Genomic DNA, 20,436 nt, shown 5'->3' with positions numbered 1-20,436 from the left:
TTATCTGGTGATCTGTGGTAACACCAGGAGATCTCTAGCTGGACGTTGGCCCTTCTCGTTAGGAGGCCTCCTCTTGTAAAAGGCTTGTGTCAATACTGTAAAAAGAGGGCAGGTGTATTCCCTTGCCTACTTTTGGGGTGTGGTTGCAGCTTTAGCCTTAGGGCGGGCTCAGAAGGAAGGCTGAGACCCCACTAGAGATCCCATTATGTTCACGAGCTTCTTTCTTCTGTACCTGCTCCTCTTGGGCCCCAAAAGCAGACTGTGAGGGTGCATCTTGTTGCGCCCTTCCTAATTGTTTTTCCGCTTTGCTTAGCTTTCAAACAGCTGCACAAGAGGGGAGGGGGGGTGGCAATTGTGGTCCGGGAGGTCCTCACCTGCAGGGCTCTCCCAGCGCCGGAAATCAGTGGAGTGGAGTGTGTCGGTATTGGATGGGACTCGGTCGAGAATGTGGCTATCTGGTTGGTATACCGTCCGCCCAACGCGCCGCCAGATGTCCTGCCCCGCCTGCTGGAGGCGGCGGCCGCCTGGGCGTTGCAGTACCCCAGGCTTCTGATCCTGGGTGACTTCAACGTCCATGCGGACGCGCCCCCTTCAGTCCATGGTGGAGACCTGGTGTCATCCATGGCGACACTAGGGCTTTCGCAATTTGTTGCCGGGCCCACCCATCACGCCGGCCACACACTCGACTTGATTTTCGGCGCTGGGATAGAGGTGGATCTGGATACAGCTTTAGCTGTGCCGTGGTCAGACCACTATGCCCTGCGGGCCCGGCTCAGGATACCACCACCCCCCCCAGTTGGGCGGCGGGCGCATTCTAGCCCGCCCGCGGAGACTTATGGATCCAACTGGATTCCGGAATGCTCTGCGGGACCTGATGCCTCCTGGCGACTCACTAGCGGCTTTGGTGGCGGACTGGCAGTCCCGCCTGACAGCTGCTATAGATGAGATCGCCCCTAAACGTCCTCTCTGCCCTCGACTCAAACGGGCTCCCTGGTACACCGGGGAGCTACGGGAGAAGAAAAGGGAAGTGAGACGACTGGAGCGAGTGTGGCGGAAGACTCGCGACGAAGCTACGAGAACATCTTATCACACGCTTATGAGGGCGTATGAGATGGCGGTGAAAGTGGCAAAACGTGAATTTTTTGCCACGGAAATCGCGTCCGCAAGCTCTCGCCCGGCCCAATTATTTAGGGTAGTTAGATCCCTTACCGCCCTTGAGGGGCGCCAAAATAATAGCAAATTGGAACTCGGCCGTGAGGCATTTGCGAGCTATTTTGCGGACAAAATCTCGTCTCTCCGCCACGATCTTCCCGCCACAGTTAATACAGTAAATGAACTGTGGAGGCCTGTTGGCCGCCTTTGGAGGTGACGTTTGATGGCTTCAGACGGCTCTCTTTATCCGAAGTGGACAAGTTGCTAGGCTCAGTTAGGGCGACCACTTGCCCCCTTGACCCCTGCCCATCATGGCTCCTCAAAGGAGGCGGCCAGAAGATAGGAGGCCAGCTCAGGGACATTATCAACCTCTCCCTGGAGTCCGGGGAGTTCCCTGAGCAGCTGAAGGGGGCAGTGGTTCACCCTCTCCTGAAGAAATCTACGCTGGATCCGCGGGACCCTGCCAGCTATCGCCCAGTGTCGCACTTGGCGTTCCTGGGCAAGATGGTTGAAAGGGCCGCGGCAGACCAGCTCCTGGCATTCTTGGAAGAAACTTCGGCATTCGATCCATATCAGTCTGGCTTTCGACCTGGCCACGGGGTGGAGACGGTGCTGGTCGCCCTGTTGGATGACCTCCGTCGCCAGCTGGATAAGGGCGGGTCGGCAGTGCTGGTTCTTCTGGACCTGTCGGCCGCTTTTGACATCGTGGACCACGAGCTGTTGGTCCACCGCCTTGCCGGCACGGGGATACGGAGCACAGCGTTACGCTGGATACGCTCCTTTCTCCAGGACCGGACCCAGAGGGTTGCAGTGGGAGAAGAGTTCTCGCGTTCCTATAGACTCCCTTGTGGGGTCCCTCAGGGTGCGGTCCTCTCCCCCACATTATTCAACATCTTTATGCGCCCTCTGGCCCAGCTGGTACGGAGTTTTGGACTGGGTTGCCACCAGTACGCTGATGACACCCAGCTCTATCTCCTCATGGACGGCCGCCCGGACTCCCCCCCGGAACCATTCGCCAGATGTTTGGAAGCAGTGACAGAATGGTTCAAGCAGAGTCGCCTGAAACTCAACCCCTCCAAGACGGAGGTCCTGTGGCTGGGACGTAGGGGGCAGGACCAGGAAGCGCGCTTACCCACCCTGGCAGGGACGCAATTCACCATCACGTCCCAGGCCAGGAACTTGGGTGTGGCCATTGATGCCTCCCTGACTTTGGAGGCGCAGGTCAAAAAAGTAGCGGGCCAGGTGTTTTTCCACCTTCGCCAGGCCCGACTATTAGCGCCCTATCTGTCCCCCGAACACTTAGCCACAGTGATCCATGCAACGGTCACCTCCAGAATAGATTTCTGTAACTCGCTCTACGCGGGCCTTCCCTTGTCCTTGATCCGGAAACTTCAGCTAGTGCAAAACGCAGCTGCCAGGGTCCTTACTGGCACATCTTGGAGGGCCCACATCCAGCCAGTGCTGAGGCAGCTGCACTGGTTGCCAATTGCTGCCCGGATCCGGTTCAAGGTTCTGGTTCTAACCTTCAAGGCTTTACGCGAGTTGGGACCCACATACCTGAGGGACCGCCTATCACCCTATGCCCCTCGCAGGGCCTTGCGCTCTGCGGGTGAAAACCTGTTGGTCGTTCCCGGCCCTAGGGAAGCACGCCTGGCCTCGACCAGGGCCAGGGCCTTTTCGGTCCTGGCCCCGACCTGGTGGAATGAGCTCCCGGGAGAGCTGCGGGCCCTGCGGGATCTTTCAACATTCCGCAGGGCCTGCAAGACGGAGCTCTTCCGCCAGGTTTATGGTTGAGGCCGGGGCTGATAATAGATCTATGCCTCCCCCGGGGACTCGGGTTCTGGACCCGAAGCAAAACATCATCAGGACCTCCTCTCCACCCGCTAGTAGTGGGAGGGAGGGGGGGGAGTTGAGCTGCCATTCTTGCCATGCCGGCAATAGTGGCAATGTTATTATTGTTTTATGGGGTTTAATGGGGAATTGCGATAAAGTTACCCGCCACGAGCCGCAAGGGAGTGGCGGGCTATAAATCTAATAATAATAATAATAATAATAATAATAATGGCGAAACGATTTCTCGGTTTTAACACAGGAGGATGGCCGGAAGTGGGGCAAGGGGGGGGGTGGCGTCCATGGCCCAGGGAAGCTCTCCGTGTACTTAATTCTCCGGATTGACTTCCTTTGCGGCTGGCGAAACGTTGGGCTTAGGTAGATTCTGAAACGCAAACTCCCCACCCCCTAAGAGAAATCTAAACGAAAGCGGAGGAGTCCCATCGCCACCCCACCCCGGCCGCAGAACCGCCGGTCCCGTTGGCAGAAAGCAAAAGCGGTCTGCCCTTCGTCTCTCCGAAACCCCACCGCTCCCTCCGCGGATCTTGCATAGCTTTGTGTATTTTGGCTGGCTTTTAAGAATCTTGGACCTGCTTTTGCAAACACAAGGTTAAAAAAAGAAAAAAAAACAGGTTGGACTTCTCCTCCCCCCTAGGGCCGCCTGGAGCCACGCAGGAGCACAATGCCCCGTTTCCCCTTCCACTTCCCCCCTCGACCTCGGCCCCGCGGTCTCCCGAAGGCCGCGCGAAACAGAATGGCTGTTCATGCTCCGAGGCGGCCTAGGGGGTTGCCATGGCGATGCACTGTTGGCGCCCAGCGAGCATGCTCGGCCCACGAGAAGGAAGAATTAGGGGAAGGCTTTGGCCGGGTGCCCGGGGGGGGGGGGGGGGAGGCTCGCCAGATGCTTTGCAAAATGGGCTGTCTCTTTCTTTTCCCTTTCATGTAATGTCTGGTTTATTTATTTATTTCTTTGAAAGAAGTCGGGGAGGGGGGGGGGAGAGGGGGGAGAAGAGGGGGTGGGGTTGGGGGGGGGACCAACACCCCACGGATGCCGCCGCGAGCCGTGCTGCATGCAGGGCGAGGAAGGGGAGGCAACATCCGCAAGTTAGGCTGAAGTAGAAGGAGGAGGCACGGTGAGCAGAGGCAGTGTAGGTAGACCGGGGTGGGGGGGGGACAGTCTTAAGCCCCTTTGCTCACCGGAGAGAGAAGCAGGAGAGCGAGGTTCCAGCGTTAGAGTGAAGCAGCAGCAGCAGCAGCAGGACACATTTTAGAGTCCGGCAGCACCTTGACGCGGCACGTAGGTAAGGATTCCTCGCGTGCAGGTCTGGAGCCCTCAGCGCCAGGGCCGGGGACACCACAGGGAGGGGTGCCGAGGGGCTCTTGATCGGCGTAAGTTTTCAGATCTTTCCAGGGATTGGGTGGTGCATGCGGTCTCTCTCTCTCTCTCCCCCTTCCGTCTCCTTTCCTTGCAACAGAAAAAAGAAGAAAGAAAGAAAGGAGAAAAGCCTATTTTTAGTCCTCAGCATGCCACAAAATCGTGGTTTGCCCCCCACCCTTCACAAAATGGAGTCACTTTTCCATGCAGGCGTGCTAATGCTGAGGGAAATGTAGGAGCCGGATCATTTGTGGAATGTGAAATCTCTCCCCCTCCCTTATGTTGTTATACCCAGGGAACAGAACAGGCCACATTTTTGCAGGGTGGGAGCTGTTGCAGACCGCACGGTGGTTCTCTCTCCTTCCTTTGATTCCCCTTCCCTCTCTTTCTCCCCCTTTTCAGCATTTGCAAATATCCTGCTTTGCAGGTAAGCGGCTATCAAGGGACGGGCCCCCCTTTCGACTCGGGATCGTATTTAACGCCCCGCTCCCACAGTGCTTTTCCGTGTCTCTCAAACAAAAGAGGAAGGAGGGCAGAAGCTTTTTTTAAAAAAGAAAAAAGAAAGAAAGCATTTCTGCGGAGTAAATAGAGTCGTCCGTCTCCCCCTACAAGGCCTAATTGGAAGAAAATAAACTGGGGGGGAAAGCATGACGCTAAAGTACACAGGCAAGAGAGATGAGTGTAGGAGAAATCTGTAGAATCTATTGTTTCATGTGGCAGTAGGGATTCTCTCTCCCCCCCCCCCCCCAAGAAAAGGTGAATGCTCAGAGATGAAGCCAGCTGGTAAGACGCTGGATCATCCAGCTTTCCTCCTGTCAGCAGAAAAAGCTGTCATGCCGAATCATTAAGCCCAATTAATATTTTAAAATTCTCAGGCGGAGGTGAGTCGCGCAGGCATGTGGCCGTCTCTTTCTTCCCCCTCCCCCAAATCTTCTGTCCGCGGAGAGAGCGTCCAGGCATTTTTGTCCGGGGGTGACGCTCAAGGGGGTCACTGCCGGTAAGTAAATAACCTTCGTGTGCCTTCTCCCGTCAGCTTTGTGAAGCGGAAGGAGCATTTCGGTCACCTGGGCCCCTGTGCCTTTCAGCCGTGCAGCCTAGAAGGCCGAGGTTACTTTCAGAGGGCGGTTCCAGACCCGAGACTCGAATGTCGCTCCCGTTTGTTTCAGCAGAACTGCTTGTGAGGCTTTCCTGCATTCTGGTGGAATGTACAGAACTCACGTGGGAGCAGCTCTGACCAGGGTCGCTCTTGGGATGCGCCTTTCCCTCGAAAACATTTCTCACGGTATGCCAGGGGCTTGGGAATGCACCTTTCTTTGAAAACTATAATGGTCACACTTCTCAATGGCTTCGACAAGTTCCACCTCGTTTTTATCTTCACTGGAGTCGTTTAGGTCGAACGGCTTTCCAATGTCTCTGCAGAAGTTTCAGCCCAAGGGGGGGTCACACCTTTCTGCACTCATTTCCTCCCCCCCCCCCATAAATTTGATACATAGAACGAATACAAATTTCAATCTGATCTGATTCAGGTCGGGTACGATCCTAGGTCCCTTGAATTTTTCCGACAACGCGGCTGTGACTTTTTTTTTTGCTTCTGCAGAAACAAAGGTATGAAGTTGGATTTGGTGTGTTGTTGTCGGAGGAGAGGTGACTTGCAAAAAAGCTGGGTACACTCGCCGGGTATCCTAAAGGGTTTTACGGTTGCCTCTTCAAAGTTTTTGGGTCCCTGGGACCATTCAAAGAACTGGGTCTCCTCGCGACTAACCCAAAGTAGAGAGGACTGTCTCTTAAAAACTTTAGTTGGTTTTGTGTCGAGGTTTCATCTGTTTTGATTTTAATTTTCTTCAAATCTGCCTGCAGCTCTGCAGAGAGCAGTCGCCACATATGCTCGTCCCCTAAATCAGGGGTAGTCAACCTGTGGTCCTCCAGATGTTCATGGACTACAATTCCCATGAGCCCCTGCCAGCAAACGCTGGCAGGGGCTCGTGGGAATTGTAGTCCATGAACATCTGGAGGACCACAGGTTGACTACCCCTGCCCTAAATCGATGAAGTTGATCCAAACTGGGACTACCTTCTCCATTTGGCCTCCATGAGGTTTAGAAAGCTGTGCTTTCTCGGACAGAAGCACCGCAGTTCTTGCGGCCTGAGAACAGACATTTCCCTCTTTCCTTTGGATTCAGTGGTTTGTGGGAGATCAGAGCTGAGTTAGCATACAGTCCTTTAAGCAGCAGGAGCCTGGATTTCCTGGCATGCCATAGAAGGGGGAGGAGGGAACCCGGAATTGAAATCTTTGGACTGGAAACATGGGATGCCAGCGAAGGACTGGTAGCTTTTGCCACTGTTTGTTCTTCATGCTCCACTGCTAGCTGAAAACCTCACACAGCTAACGTTCCATGTTTAAGAACATGGAGGAGGGCAGGATGCTGTTTCTGTTGGCTGCAGAGGAGAGGACACGCAGTAACGGGTTTAAACTTCAAGTACAACGATATAGGCTAGATATCAGGAAAACGTTTTTCACAGTCAGAGTAGTTCAGCAGTGGAATAGGCTGCCTAAGGAGGTGGTGAGCTCCCCCTCACTGGCAGTCTTCAAGCAAAGGTTGGATACGCACTTTTCTTGGATGCTTTAGGATGCTTTGGGGTGATCCTGCATTGAGCAGGGGGTTGGACTAGATGGCCTGGATGGCCCCTTCCAACTCTATGATTCTGTGATTAACACACAGAAACGACCGCAAGTCTGCAGGAGTTTCAGCTTGGAACTTCTGTAAAAACCTTACGATTGTAAAAGAAAACCCCAAGAATCCCGTCTCCTTTTGACCAAGCATATTCCAGTCCTCTGCGGCTGAGAGTAGACATTCTCTAGCCACTCCAGTATAATTATTATATTCGTTTGACTCTTTTGTCCTTGTCGGAAGGTAACGTGCGGTATTTTTTGTTTGTCTTAAGAGCGATTCTCATTGGTGATTCCGTAGCTCTCGATGTAGGAGCACAGCGAGATCTTTGCATCCTCCCGGATGACTTCGGATGCAAAAAAACAAACCTCTGTTTCAGCCTTTTCCAGCATGTTCTGACACCTTGACACTTGCCCAGCTGCTGTTGCGAATGCTTTTGTATAAATCATATGGACTCTCAAGTCTTTCTAAATATAGTCTTGCTCACCCTTTAGGGCACTGCGGGAGGGGGTGGGGTTGTCAGATGTGTATATGCTTCTGCCTCTTTTGTGGGTGGGTGTGGAGAATAACAAAATTCTATTTTTTTTTTTACTGCATCGAACCAGAAATTCAGAGTATTATCCAGCTCCCTGATGGTTCCTTAGAATTCGGCTGTCCGTTTCGATACAGGTTGACTGTGCAGCTAGACCACGGCATGAACTACTGTTCACAGGCCCAAACAAATAATGGTATTTGCTTCTACGGGCACCGAAGAAATCCTATATCAACTGTAATGCTTGCTTTATCGGCTGTTTAAAAGCAATATGGTCTTCCCAGTTGCAATGTATGGCTGCGAATGTTGGACCGTAAGGAAGGCTGAGCGTCAAAGAATTGAGGCTTTTGAACTCTGGTGCTGGAGAAGACTCTTGCGAGTCCCTTGGATTGCAAGGCGAACAAACCGGTCAGACTCTGGGGAATGGTAGAGGACAGGAAGGCCTGGAGGTTCATTGTCCATGGGGTCGCGATAGGTTGGACACGACTTCGCACCCAACAACAACAACAACAACAACTAAAAAGCAATAATTTGACTGCCCTCCATGCTCCTTTGCAATGTACTTTGCTTTGGAAACTAAATGACGACACTTCTAAATTACGTTAAAAATGCTGACAACGCAGAGGCCCAGGTCAGCAAAAGCGACCAGTAACACTAGAAGAAATTATTTAACACTCAACAACTGAGTATTTAACATGAATTGAAAGGATAAAAGGAAGAGTTTTGGTTAGCAAGAGTAGTAGAAGTTATTGATTGTTTGTTTGCACAAACTTCTGCCAGGGTATGTGAAATGAAACACGTAGAATTAGCGCAAATGGAAATATGGCCCAGATTCTAAGTACTTCAAGCCAATGGGGCTTATGGCTTCATAGGCTGAGGTCTTTTATACCACCTGCTACCAGTTCCTTATGAGCCTCTTGTGGCGCAGAGTGGTAAGGCAGCAGACATGCAGTCTGAAAGCTCTGCCCATAAGGCTGGGAGTTCAATCCCAGCAGCCAGCTCAAGGTTGACTCAGCCTTCCATCCTTCCGAGGTCGGTCAAATGAGTACCCAGCTTGCTGCTGGGGGGTAAACGGTAATGACTGGGGAAGGCACTGGCAAACCACCCCGTATTGAGTCTGCCATGAAAACGCCAGAGGGCGTCGCCCCAAGGGTCAGACATGACCCGGTGCTTGCACAGGGGATACCTTTACCTTTCAACTGATAGGCCAGGGCTTGGACCTGGGACCACCTGTATGACCAGAGGCTCTTCCACTGAGCCATCTCCCTTCCCTAAACTGGGCCATCCGCTTCTGATAAAAATCGACAGGCGTAAATGAACTATTTTGATAATAGAGTCGGGTGAATAGTCAAGATGGTGTGAAGCAACAGAACAAAGTTTGAGTTTGAAGAAGAGCCGGGTTTTTTTTTTTTTATACCCCACTTTTCACTACTTGAACAAGTCCCAAAGCAGTTTACAATCACTTTTCTCTTCCTCTCCCCATAACAGATCCCCTGTGAGGTAGGTGCCACTCAAAACTTTATTTGGACAGTAGTGTCTTAACAGCACTTGCTCAGCCGAATAATTGTCCTAGAAAACATTTGCCCCGCAGCGCTTGTCACTTTCCAGAAGTTTAATGCAGAAACACACAAGGAAATTGTATATTAACCTCCTGTAAAATTGCAAAGGGTGTGGTGCAGAGCCCGTAAACAAAATAGAGATTTCAGAATGAATGGACTTGGTTAAAAAAAACATGCTTGAGAATGAAAAAGCTTAGCCTAATGGTACCACAATTTAGTGCTCTGAACATGTGCTTTGCTATCTTTTTGTTTCTTTTCCTTGACAGTTGAAGAATATGAATGCTGATTGACCCCCTGAATACCACTTCTTCTCCCCCACCCCGAGCATAATTGTCAGTCAAGAAGAAATAAATTTAGTCCAGTGGTTAAGAGCGGCAGTTTCTAATCTGGCGAGGCAGGTTTGATTCCCCGCTCCTCCTCCATATGCAGCCAGCTGGGTAGCCTTGGGCCAGTCACAGCACTGATAAAGCTGTTCTCACAGAGCAGGAATATCAGGGCTTTTTTCAGCTCCATCTTTTGTGGAGAGAGGAAAGGGAAGGCGATTGTAAGCCGCTTTGAAACTCCTTAGAGAAAAGTGGCATATAAGAACCAACTCTTCTTCTTCCTGAATAATATCACGGCTCTCTCAGCCTTACCTCCCTCATACGGTGTCTGTTGTGGGGAGAGGAAGGAAAGGCGACTGTAAGCCCCTTTGAGACTCCTTCAAGTAGAGAAAAGTGGCATATAAGAACCAGCTCTTCTTCAGGAATATCAGGGCTCTCTCAGCCTCCCCTCCCTCACAGGGTGTCTGTTGTGGGGAGAGGAAAGGGAAGGCGACTGTAAGCCGCTTTGAGCCTCCTTCGGGTAGGGAAAAGCGGCATATAAGAGCCAACTCTTCTTCTTCAGGAATATCAGGGCTTTCTCAGCCTCCCCTCCCTCACAGGGTGTCTGTGGTGGGGAGAGGAAGGGAAGGCGAATGGAAGCCGCTTGGAGACTCCTAGTAGAGAAGAGTGGCATATAAAAACCAACTCTTATTATCATTATTTTCCAGCTCAGGCCGTGAATTGCTTTCAGCAATTAGGGAAAGCCGCTAAGTGCCAAGTTCGTTACCGAAATGTTTGACAAGCCCGTCTTTTAAACCGAAGCGCCGTTTTCTCTCTTAGTCTAAAGACCCTCCCATCTGCAGGATGTCTTCAGGGGAGAATAAAAACCCTTGCGAGTGAAACCTGCTCCCTCCTCCCCCCCCAAAATATCTTTTTGTCATTTCTAATGCAGGCTGGGCTCTGTGGGGTCTTGTGAGCATGTCGAGCATGTCGATACGGAGGCAGCCGTGTCTGAAGGAGTCGATTATGCAGCTCCCCACCCCCCCAGAATCCATCCTCCTGTCGCAAGCCGACTGCCCGGGTGACATGTTCCAGGGAAACACGTCCACGTTCGTAGCAAGCATAAGCAACTGGCAGCTACCCCACCGGTGCATAATCTTACAGCGGAGGCCGTTGTCCTTGCTGCACCGCCTGCGATATGACAGAATATTAAAAGCCACAGCGATTTGGCTTCGGCACGGATAAAAAAGCACCACCCGTGGTTGCATTTTTAACAATTTTTTGCTCTGCTCTTAAGGGGTTTGGGGATCCAAGCTTCTGCACCTGGAGAGGCGTTTGCAGGTGAGGTCTTTGCACACTCCTTGGCTCCCTGCAAAATAGCTCTGGGGAGGGTGGATGCAGTGCTTGTGTGTGGGGTGAGCGATGTGGGATGCTATAGAGCAGCTGTCCCCAACCCCGGTTTGTAGACCGGTCCCGGTCCGTGGATCAGTCGGTACCAGGGTGCGGCTTCTCCTTGTCCTCCTCCCCGGCTGCTGCCTCTGGGGCTGTCCTGCCACTCTGCCGCTGGCTAACCTTTGGTGCTTTCCAGCGGCCACCATGGATGGGGCTCCCCCTCGGCATGGCGTGGTGTAGCTGCTGCTGGCAGCTCCCCCGAGTCGGCGGCGGGAAGTTAGGGGGTGTCCGCGGGAAAGCAAATGGAGCAGGGGCTCAGGCGGTGGCAACATCCCTCGGCAAAAGACTACCCCCTCCCGGGACTGAGTAAAATTGTCAAGCATTGACCGGTCCCCAGTGATAAAAAGGTTGGGGACCACTGAGAATCTCAGGAAATTGCCCTATATTTTTCTGCAAAGGGAGAGTAGGTGAAGGCAATTCCTGCAGGTTCCTAGGTGGCCTCCCATGCTGTTTCTGCGGGCTCCCTTGGTCTTCAAGGAACAGCTTTTTTGGGGGAAAGAAGGATAGGGCTTAGAGACCAAAGGTGGGGGAGAGCAGCAAGGTCTCTTTTGTCCTGATTCACTTGGGAAAGATTTGATCGCTCTCTTCTTAGATACCGTAGGAAAGATTCTGAGTTATCGAGGGAGGGTGCTTGCACTCGAAAGCTCACGCCTTGAATAAATCTTTGTTGGTCTTAAAGGTGCCACTGGACTCTGATTTTGTTTTGTTATATAAGAGTCTTCATTTAGTTCCTCTTGGGAATGAAAGGGGACTTACCCATTGGAACGTGTATGAAAGTGGGGTCTGTGTAATGCATGAGCTGCCTTTTTCCGCAGTGGAGTTTAGTCTGCTTAGCCTGGCGAGATGACGACTAAGAGGGAATATGATTGCCATCTTCAAGTACTCCGGATGTTTAGTGGAAAATACTTTTGAATCCATTTCATCCCATTGGTTCTGGTCTCAAACCTCTGGAGTAACAGAAAACAACTCTGCACTTCTATAGGACAGTAAGGGCTGTCCTATAGAAGTGCAGAGTTGTTTTCTGTTACTCCAGAGGTTTGGGACCACAACCAATGGGATGAAATGGATTCAAAAGTGTTTTCGGCTAAACCTCCGGAAGAAGTTCCTCACAGTTAGAGAGGTTCCTCAGTGGAACAGGCTCCCTCGGGAGGTGGTGGGTTCTCCTTCTTTGGAAATTTTTAAGCAGAGGCTAGATAGTATTCATACATAAATGCTGATTTTATCAACATAGGTGGATTGTGTGTGGGTGGGCAGGAAGGGGAATGTGCCAGGGTTTGTCTGTGGCCCTTCCTTGCACACCCAAAAAATTGCTAATTGCCGCTGTGGGATGGGAGGTGAATTCCTTCCTGGCCAGGCTGGATTCTTGAGATTTGGGGTGGAGGGGGATCACTTGGGCACAAAATTGGGGACACCACGGGTGGGCAGGTAGTTGTGAGCTTCCTGCATGTTGCCGGGGGTTGGACTAGATGACCCCGTAGTTCCCTCCCAACTCTGTTTCCGCGATTCCTTCTAGTTCAGCAGCACGTGCTCTGATCCCCCATGAGATCTTCTTTGCTCGGCAGCCTTTGCCCTGCAGTTCAAACCTGGAGCACTGTATACGCAAAGCAAGCATTCTTCCTTCAAGCCTCTCCGTAGTACTAGCCGAACAGGCTGAAGCACAGGCACGCAAAAATGCGTCCCATTGAGTTAAGCTTGCGTGTAACGTGCCGTCAAGTCGCCTCTGACTGATGCTGACCTCATAGGGTTTTTAAGGCAAGATCCGACGTGCTTTGCCACCTCACAGGGCCTCTGGATTTCCGTGGCAGCGCTGCATTCGAATACTAACCCGGGTTGACCCTGCTTAGCCTCAGGGAGAGATCAGACGAGATCAGGCCAGTCCGGGCCATCGGGGTCAGGGTGGGATCGGACTAAGATTAGTCCCTAGGAAACGTACTTAGGAGCGCATGTTAAAAGTTTTAAATTTTCTTGGGGCTTGGTGAGGGTATCTTTTCAACCATGACAATGTAATGGGCGTGGCCGATGCTTCTGATAAAGAATCCGGAGGTTACAGCCCAATTCCAGCTGTTCTCTGCGTCTTGTTGCTTACAGCACAATCATCGTCTCTCGGCCTGCTGCCTTCAGGGCTTCTTGCAGGAGGAAGACTGGCTTGCATGTCTTATCAGGATCCGGCGTTCTAGTTGATTCTCGTTAATTTTCATAAGATGCCTGCATTTGTGAAATGTTCTTGTCCTCTTACTTATAGTCACAAACTTGCATTGATGAGACCGAGCTGCCTGTATGCTGAATGTGCATTTTGGTGCATGAATCTGGTGTGAGAGCCAGATGGGTGTTGTGGTCAAGAGTGGCGGCTTCTAATCTAGTGAGCTGGGTTTGATTCCCTGCTTCCTCCTCCACAGGCAGCCAGCTGGGCTTGCCACAGCACTGATAAAGGTGTTCTGACCAAGCAGTGATATCAAGGCTCTCTCAGCCTCACCCACCCCACAGGGTGTCTGTTGTGGGGAGAGGAAAGGGAAGGCGACTGTAAGCCCCTTTGAGCCTCCTTCGGGTAGGGAAAAGCGGCATATAAGAACCAACTCTTCTTCTTCTTCAATAATATCAGGGCTCTCTCAGCCTCCCCTCCCTCACAGGGTGTCTGTTGTGGGGAGAGGAAAGGGAAGGCGACTGTAAGCCCCTTTGAGCCTCCTTCGGGTAGGGAAAAGCGGCATATAAGAACCAACTCTTCTTCTTCTTCAATAATATCAGGGCTCTCTCAGCCTCCCCTCCCTCACAGGGTGTCTGTTGTGGGGAGAGGAAAGGGAAGGCGACTGTAAGCCCCTTTGAGCCTCCTTCGGGTAGGGAAAAGCGGCATATAAGAACCAACTCGTCTTCTTCTTCAATAATATCAGGGCTCTCTCAGCCTCCCCTCCCTCACAGGGTGTCTGTTGTGGAAAGGGAAGGCGACTGTAAGCCCCTTTGAGCCTCCTTCGGGTAGGGAAAAGCGGCATATAAGAACCAACTCTTCTTCTTCTTCAATAATATCAGGGCTCTCTCAGCCTCCCCTCCCTCACAGGGTGTCTGTTGTGGGGAGAGGAAAGGGAAGGCGATTGGAAGCCGCTTTGAGACTCCTTCGGGTAGAGAAAAGCAGCATCTAAAAACGAACTCTTCTTCTTAGCTAAGCGAATCACAATTTTGCAGGGCCCTTCAAATAAGATGCTGACAACAGGTATTAAGGTGAAAGTGCCTTTCAACTGTGTTTTTTGTTTTTGACAGCCCGAGGAAGAACCTGATCCTGAAGAGAGGGACAACTTCCTCCAACAGCTTTACAAGTTTATGGAAGACAGAGGTAACCTTGCCTGACTTTAACCATCTTGTACAACGCAGACGCTTGAAGTGAGAAAATGGACTTGCGTTCCCCCCCCCTGTATTTCCACCAATTGTGATGACGCATACAGTGTGACTTGGACCCTCCAAAGTCTGCTGCGCACTTTTCTAATAAGTATTCCCATAATGTTGCTGTAATTGCAGTCTTGGTACAGTAGTTATAAACCTGCTCACCGTACCCCAGTTTGCAGTCTAACCAAGTGGACATTCCCAGGACCATGGCCCTTTTCTAGGAAAGACAAATACCTAAAAAGGTCAACACAGGGGAAATGAACTTCAGCCTATACAGGGTGGAACACAGTATTTTAAAAAAGGCAATACCAATATTTATTAAGCAAGCTCAAAACCCCAGGCTTTTAGCCTAGCCTCAATAAAATCAATACAGATCATACTAATACCTCCACTGACCAGATGCATTTTGGCATTACTGCCGTATGAATGATCAGGCATCAAATGAAACCAGCATACATAAAGGTTCAGGTCATTACCTTCAAGGCCATACGCAGTCAGGGCCCAGTCTCCCTGCCTAGGCCCCTCAAAGAGCTCTACGCTCCACCACCACCAACCGGCTAATGGTCCCTGGCCCTAAAGAAGTCCGCCTGGCCTCAGCCTTCTCTGTCCTGGCCCCCACCTGGTGGAACGAGCTCCTGGAGGAGATCAGGGCCCTGATGGAGCTAAAACAGTTCTGCAGGGCCTGCAAAAGGGAGCTCTTCCACCGGGCATTTACTTGAGACTAGGCATAACCAACAATATCTGCAGGGCCCTTGCTCTTCCCTCCCAGAAATCCACTCATGCATTCTGCCCCTGGACCTGTCTGCATTGTTACCATTGTTACAATTATCGGTTAGTAGTATTAATGTTATGGTTATATGTTATGGATCGTTTCTTGTATCGTTTCTACGTTTTATGTAAACTGCCCTGAGCCTCCAGGGAGGCCGGTATATAAAATAAATAAATAAATAAAATATATAATAAATACAATAATATTTATAGCCAGCTGGCTATATCCGGTCCTCTCTCACACAAATGAATTAGGTAACGGTCCAAGATCTGGGGGCGATTCTTTGGAAGGGTTTTAAGCACTGTCACATCTCTGGCTGTTCCAAAGGGAATAAATAATGCCTTTGAACAGCACAGAACACCGTTCCCCATAGCCCACAAAGCTTCGTACTCTGCACCAGGTTGCTGAAGGAAATCTGCATGCCACTTGAACAGTAGGACTTGTCTTCCATTGAGATGGCTATCCAGCCTCTGTTTAAGAATCTCACCACCTCCCGAGGAAACCTGTTCCACTGAGAAACTGCTCTGTCTGTCAGGAACTTCTTCCGGATGTTCAGACGGAATATAGAATAGAGTTGCAGGGGGCCTTCTGGGTCATCCTGTCCAACCCCCTGCCCTATGCAGGACACTCCCAACCATTGCTCATCCACTGTCACCTGCCACCCCCTTGAACCTTCACAGAATCAGCCTCTCTGTCAGATGGCTCTCCAGCCTCTGTTGGAAAATCTCCAAAGATGGAGAACCTACCACCTCCCGAGGAAGCCTGTTCCACTGAGAAACCGCTCTGTCAGGAATTTCTTCCGGATGTTGAGATGGAATTGCTTTTGAATTCTTTTGAATCCGTTGGCTCAGGCCCATCCCTGTGGGGCAAGAGAGAACAACTCTACTCCATCCTCTATATGGCACCCTTTTAAATATTTGAAGATGGCTATCAGATCCCCTCTCAGTTGTCTCCTCTCCGGCTAAACAGACCAAGCTCCCCCAACCTTTATTCATATGTCTTGGTCTCCAAACCCCTCACCGTCTTTGTTGCCCTCCTCTGGACATGCTCCAGTTTGTCAACATCGCTCTTGAACTGGGGTGCCCAAAACTGAACACAGCACTCCAAGTAAGGCCTCATCAGAGCAGAGTAAAGCGGTACCATCACCTCCTGTGATCTGGACATGATACCCTGTTTGATACAGCCCAAAACCCCATTTGCCTTTTTAGCCACTGAGTCCCACTGCTGACTCATGTTCAATGTATGGTCTACTAAGACTCCTGGATCCTTTTCGCACATGCTACTGCCAAGACAAGTTTCCCCCATCTTATATTGGTGTATTTGGTTTTTCCTACCTAAATGCAGAACTTTACATTTCTCCCTATTGAATTTCCAAAGATGCAAAATTTCTTTTGCATTAATTTCTTCCCACTGGATCTGGTCCTTTCCTCCTGGGCAAGAGAGAGCAACTCTGCTCCATCCTCTACATCAGGGGTAGTCAACCTGTGGTCCTCCAGATGTCCATGGACTACATTTCCCATGAGCCCCTGCCAGCATTTGCCTGCCAGCATTTGCTGGCAGGGGCTCATGGGAAATGTAGTCCATGGACATCTGGAGGACCACAGGTTGACTAAGCCTGCCATGGCAGCCTTTTAGATACTTGCAGATTTATCTTCACCTCTCATGAAGATACACATAGCACTTGATTCTTGCTTTTCTGAAAGTACAAATCATCATTGTATATAAAGTTGCACTAACCCCCCTCCCATCAGAACTCGGAAGATCCCCACCCAAAATGTTGTGGTGCTTCGTACTGATACCACAAAACTGCCCTGTGTTTCACTGTGTTTGTAGCCAGTGTTGCTCCATTCTGCTGACTCCATCCAACCTCCTTGTTAAGATAAAAGGGAGGCAAGGAGCAGTGTTTTACTGTGCATATCTGTTTGTGAGTGTATGCATGCGCAAGATTTATGCTTCCTTCACTTCTTGCCGCTGCCTTTTTGTAGCGTCCTTGCCTTGTTCTTTGAGCACATTTGAATGCAGAAAGGCAGGCTTGTCAAAGTGCTAATGGATTAGCGGGTGTATCTGCTTGCATCCCGGAATAAGCCGGGGAAAGGCTTCAGGGCACTTGTTGTTTTCCAAGGGAGTGTTTGTCTGACTCAGTTGTCCCTCTGAATATGCCTGTAGTCCATGGAAAACCAGGCAGTTTCTCCCGAGGAAGCCACGGCCGTTGGCTTCGGTCCTGCAGGTACATTTGGTGTTTCCCTCCCAGTGGGAGAAGCCGTCTCCTGACACTAGAGGAGCCTCTAGCATTAGCATCCCGGAGGGATGGCCCAGAACCAATGGGATGAAATTAATACAAAAGAAATTCCATCTAAACCTCCGGAAGAAGTTCCTGACAAGTCAGAGCAGTTCCTCGGTGGAACAGGCTTCCTCGGGAGGTGGTGGGTTCTCCATCGTTGGAGATTTTTAAACAGAGGCTGGATAGTCATCTGACGGAGAGGCCGATTCTGTGAAGATTCAAGAGGGTGGCATGTGACAGTGGGTGGCCGATATGATTTGGAGTGTCCTGCATAGTGCAGGGGGTTGGACTAGATGACCCAGGAGGTCCCTTCCAACTCTATGATTCTATGATTCTAGCAGAAGGATCCTTAGACTAGAGGAAAACACAATGGAATGGATCATAGTATCAGAGTTGGAAGGGGCCATCTGAGACGCCATCTAGTCCACCCTCCTGCTCAGTGCAGGATCAGCCTAGAGCAACCTTTTTCAACATTCTGACTGCGGAGGAACCCTTGAAATAAATGTTCAGTCTTCAAGGACCTCCGGAAGTGATGTCAGCCGGCCACGCCTCCCGGCCACGCCCCCAAAAGTGGCATGACCTCACACTCCCTCCGCTCGCCTTTTGTTCCCTCCCCCCAGCTTTACTACTGCTTCTGCCTCATGTAGACCAGAAAGAGGGGCAGGAGCCAAAAAGGCAGCTGGAACCAGCAATACCACACCACGGCCAGCTCCCCCTTCGATTCTTACCCCCGTGGCCTACTCTAGGGGTAGTCAAACTTCAGCCCTCCAGGTGTCCTGGCAGCGAATGCTGGCAGGGGCTCATGGGAATTGTAGTCCATGGACATCTGGAGGGCCACAGGTTGACTACCCCTGGCCTAGAGAATCCCTGACAAGTGCTCATCCAGCCAGTGCTTGAAGAGTGCCATGGAGGGGGGGGACTCCCCCCCCCAGACAACCAGTTCCCCTGCTGAACTACTGACTGCCAAAAAGTGTTTTTGTAATATCCATCCAGTTGCCTTTCCACGCCTAATTTAAGCTCATTGCAGACCTACAGGATCTAACCTCAAATTCTGAGTGAGGATTTCTCTTCCGGCTGAAGCAGCTGAATGCTTTTATCCGTAATGCTGCTGTAGAAATAAGTCTTAAGACAGTTGTTACGCCTTCTGTGGTCCATTGACTCGCACACATTCATGTTAACCGGTTGTGAAGCCAGCTTCCTTTGCTTGGTTTTCCTGGAGGGAATCTCTCCTTGCTCCCATCGACTAGACGAGGAGCTACATGCAAAACCGGCGTGTTGTGCTTTAGAGTCCAGCAGGACCTTTTAGACCGGCATTTTATTTTATTTTTATTTTAAGATTTATATCCTGCCTCTCCCAGTACTAGGTACTTGCTCCAGGCGCCTCACAGTAAAACATTAAAACATATCAGTGGTTACACAGTAACCAGCCCCCTTTAAAATACAACACATCTAACCCCAAAAACACAATAAAACAAGATGGCGGGAAAAGTACAAAGGTCCCTCAACTCCATCGCTCCAGCCATATCCGCATACTATACTGGTGGTCCTCGGGCCCCGCAACGTACGCCTGACCTCAACCAGGGCCAGGGCTTTTTTGGCCCCGGCCCCAACCTGGTGGAATGAGCTCCTGGAAGAGCTGCGGGCCCTGCGGGATTTGTCAGCTTTCCGCAGGGCCTGCAAGATGGAGCTCTTCCGTCAGGCATATGGTTGAGGCCAGGGCAGTTCCCAGCGCTGTCAACTGTGGATCTCTAGCCAAAACCAACTAAGTCCCTCGCTCCCAGGTAGAGAGCAATAGACCTTTGGTGAATGGGGGAGGGGAGTGGGTTATATATTTATTATCCGCCATTGTGATATTGTTTTAATTACGTTTTTAATGGGTTTTTACAGGATATTGTTCTTATGAATCTTTGTAAACCTCCGCGAGACATTTGAGAGCAGCGGCATATAAATGTTAAATATAAATAAAATTAAATTAAATAGTTGTCTGGTTGCGATATTCTATAGCTGCATAAGTGCCCTGGACGGGACCCCAAGATCGTAGCTCCTCTCCCCAGCCTCAACCAAACGCCTGGCGGAAGGTATATGCTTTCATGCACAGCACATATCTTCAGATAACGTGGATCTGAATTTTGAAGACCTGTGTCTGAAGATGTGAATCAAGTATGCATGAAGAAGGTGGTTTTTATATCCCACTTTTCACTTCCTAAATTAGTCTCAGAGCGGCTTCCAATCGCCTTCCCTTCCTCTCCCCACAACAAGCCCCCTGGGAGGTAGGTAGAGCTGGGAGAGCTCTGAGAGAAACTGTTCCATAAGAACAGGTCTAAGAGAACTGCAACCAGCCCATGGTCACCCAGCATGTGGAGAAAGAACGGGGGAATCAAACCCACCTTTCGAGACTAGAAGCCATAACCACTACACCAAGTCGGCTCTATGAAGTATTGAATGCATGCCCACGATTGCTTATCTCTTGGATAAAACATAAAGGTAAAGGTATCCCTGTGCAAGCACTGAGTCATGTCTGACCCTTGGGGTGACACCCTCTAGCGTTTTCATGGCAGACTCAATACGGGGTGGTTTGCCAGTGCCTTCCCCAGTCATTACTGTTTACCCCCCAGCAAGCTGGGTACTCATTTTACCGATCTCGGAAGGATGGAAGGCTGAGTCAACCTTCAACTGGCTGCTGGTATCAAACTCCCAGCCTCACGGTCAGAGCTTCAGACAGCATGCCGTCTGCTTTACCACCCTGTGCCACAGGAGGCTTGGATAAAATATAGTTTGGCCTTGAAATTACCACGGGAGTCAAATTTTTGTTCACTTCAGATCAACACAGGTATCCATCTGAATCTATCTTCACAGAAGATCTTCCTGGTAGAAACTTCCAAGAGTGAAAACTCCATTGGAGTTGAGCAAAAAAAAGGAAAGGGTGTAAAAACGCTTCTTTTTTTCTTTCCCCTGTCAATAGGTACTCCTATCAACAAACCTCCAGTTTTAGGCTACAAGGATCTTCACCTCTTCAAGCTTTTCAGGCTTGTGTTTCAGCAGGGCGGATGCGACAAGGTAAACGTGACTCTTCCAGAAGCCAGGATGTATTACTGTTCATTGGGGGGGGGCGATTTTTTAAATTTAAAAACTGCTCTCGTACGC

The 20,436-nt window shown here is 50.6% G+C and overlaps 1 protein-coding gene and 1 long non-coding RNA gene across 2 annotated transcripts in view; both read left to right on the top strand.

The window, feature by feature from the left end:
- Nucleotides 1-20,436, top strand: part of ARID4A (AT-rich interaction domain 4A) — a 98,777-nt gene that overhangs the window by 46,004 nt on the left and 32,337 nt on the right. Inside the window, exons 12-13 of the mRNA XM_077323977.1 lie at nt 14,120-14,192; nt 20,255-20,349. Coding sequence (XP_077180092.1) covers nt 14,120-14,192; nt 20,255-20,349 — 168 coding nt within the window. The remainder of the gene's footprint in view (nt 1-14,119; nt 14,193-20,254; nt 20,350-20,436) is intronic.
- LOC143830873 (uncharacterized) lies at nt 4,032-11,762 on the top strand. The gene is made up of 3 exons (XR_013228617.1): nt 4,032-4,283; nt 5,391-5,639; nt 7,300-11,762. It is a non-coding gene; the product is annotated as an uncharacterized LOC143830873 (long non-coding RNA).

This window comes from Paroedura picta, chromosome 2 (assembly GCF_049243985.1).
Source record: "Paroedura picta isolate Pp20150507F chromosome 2, Ppicta_v3.0, whole genome shotgun sequence".
In the NCBI taxonomy this organism is placed as follows: Eukaryota; Metazoa; Chordata; class Lepidosauria; order Squamata; family Gekkonidae; genus Paroedura; species Paroedura picta.
This window is presented reverse-complemented; position numbering and strand designations above follow the sequence as displayed.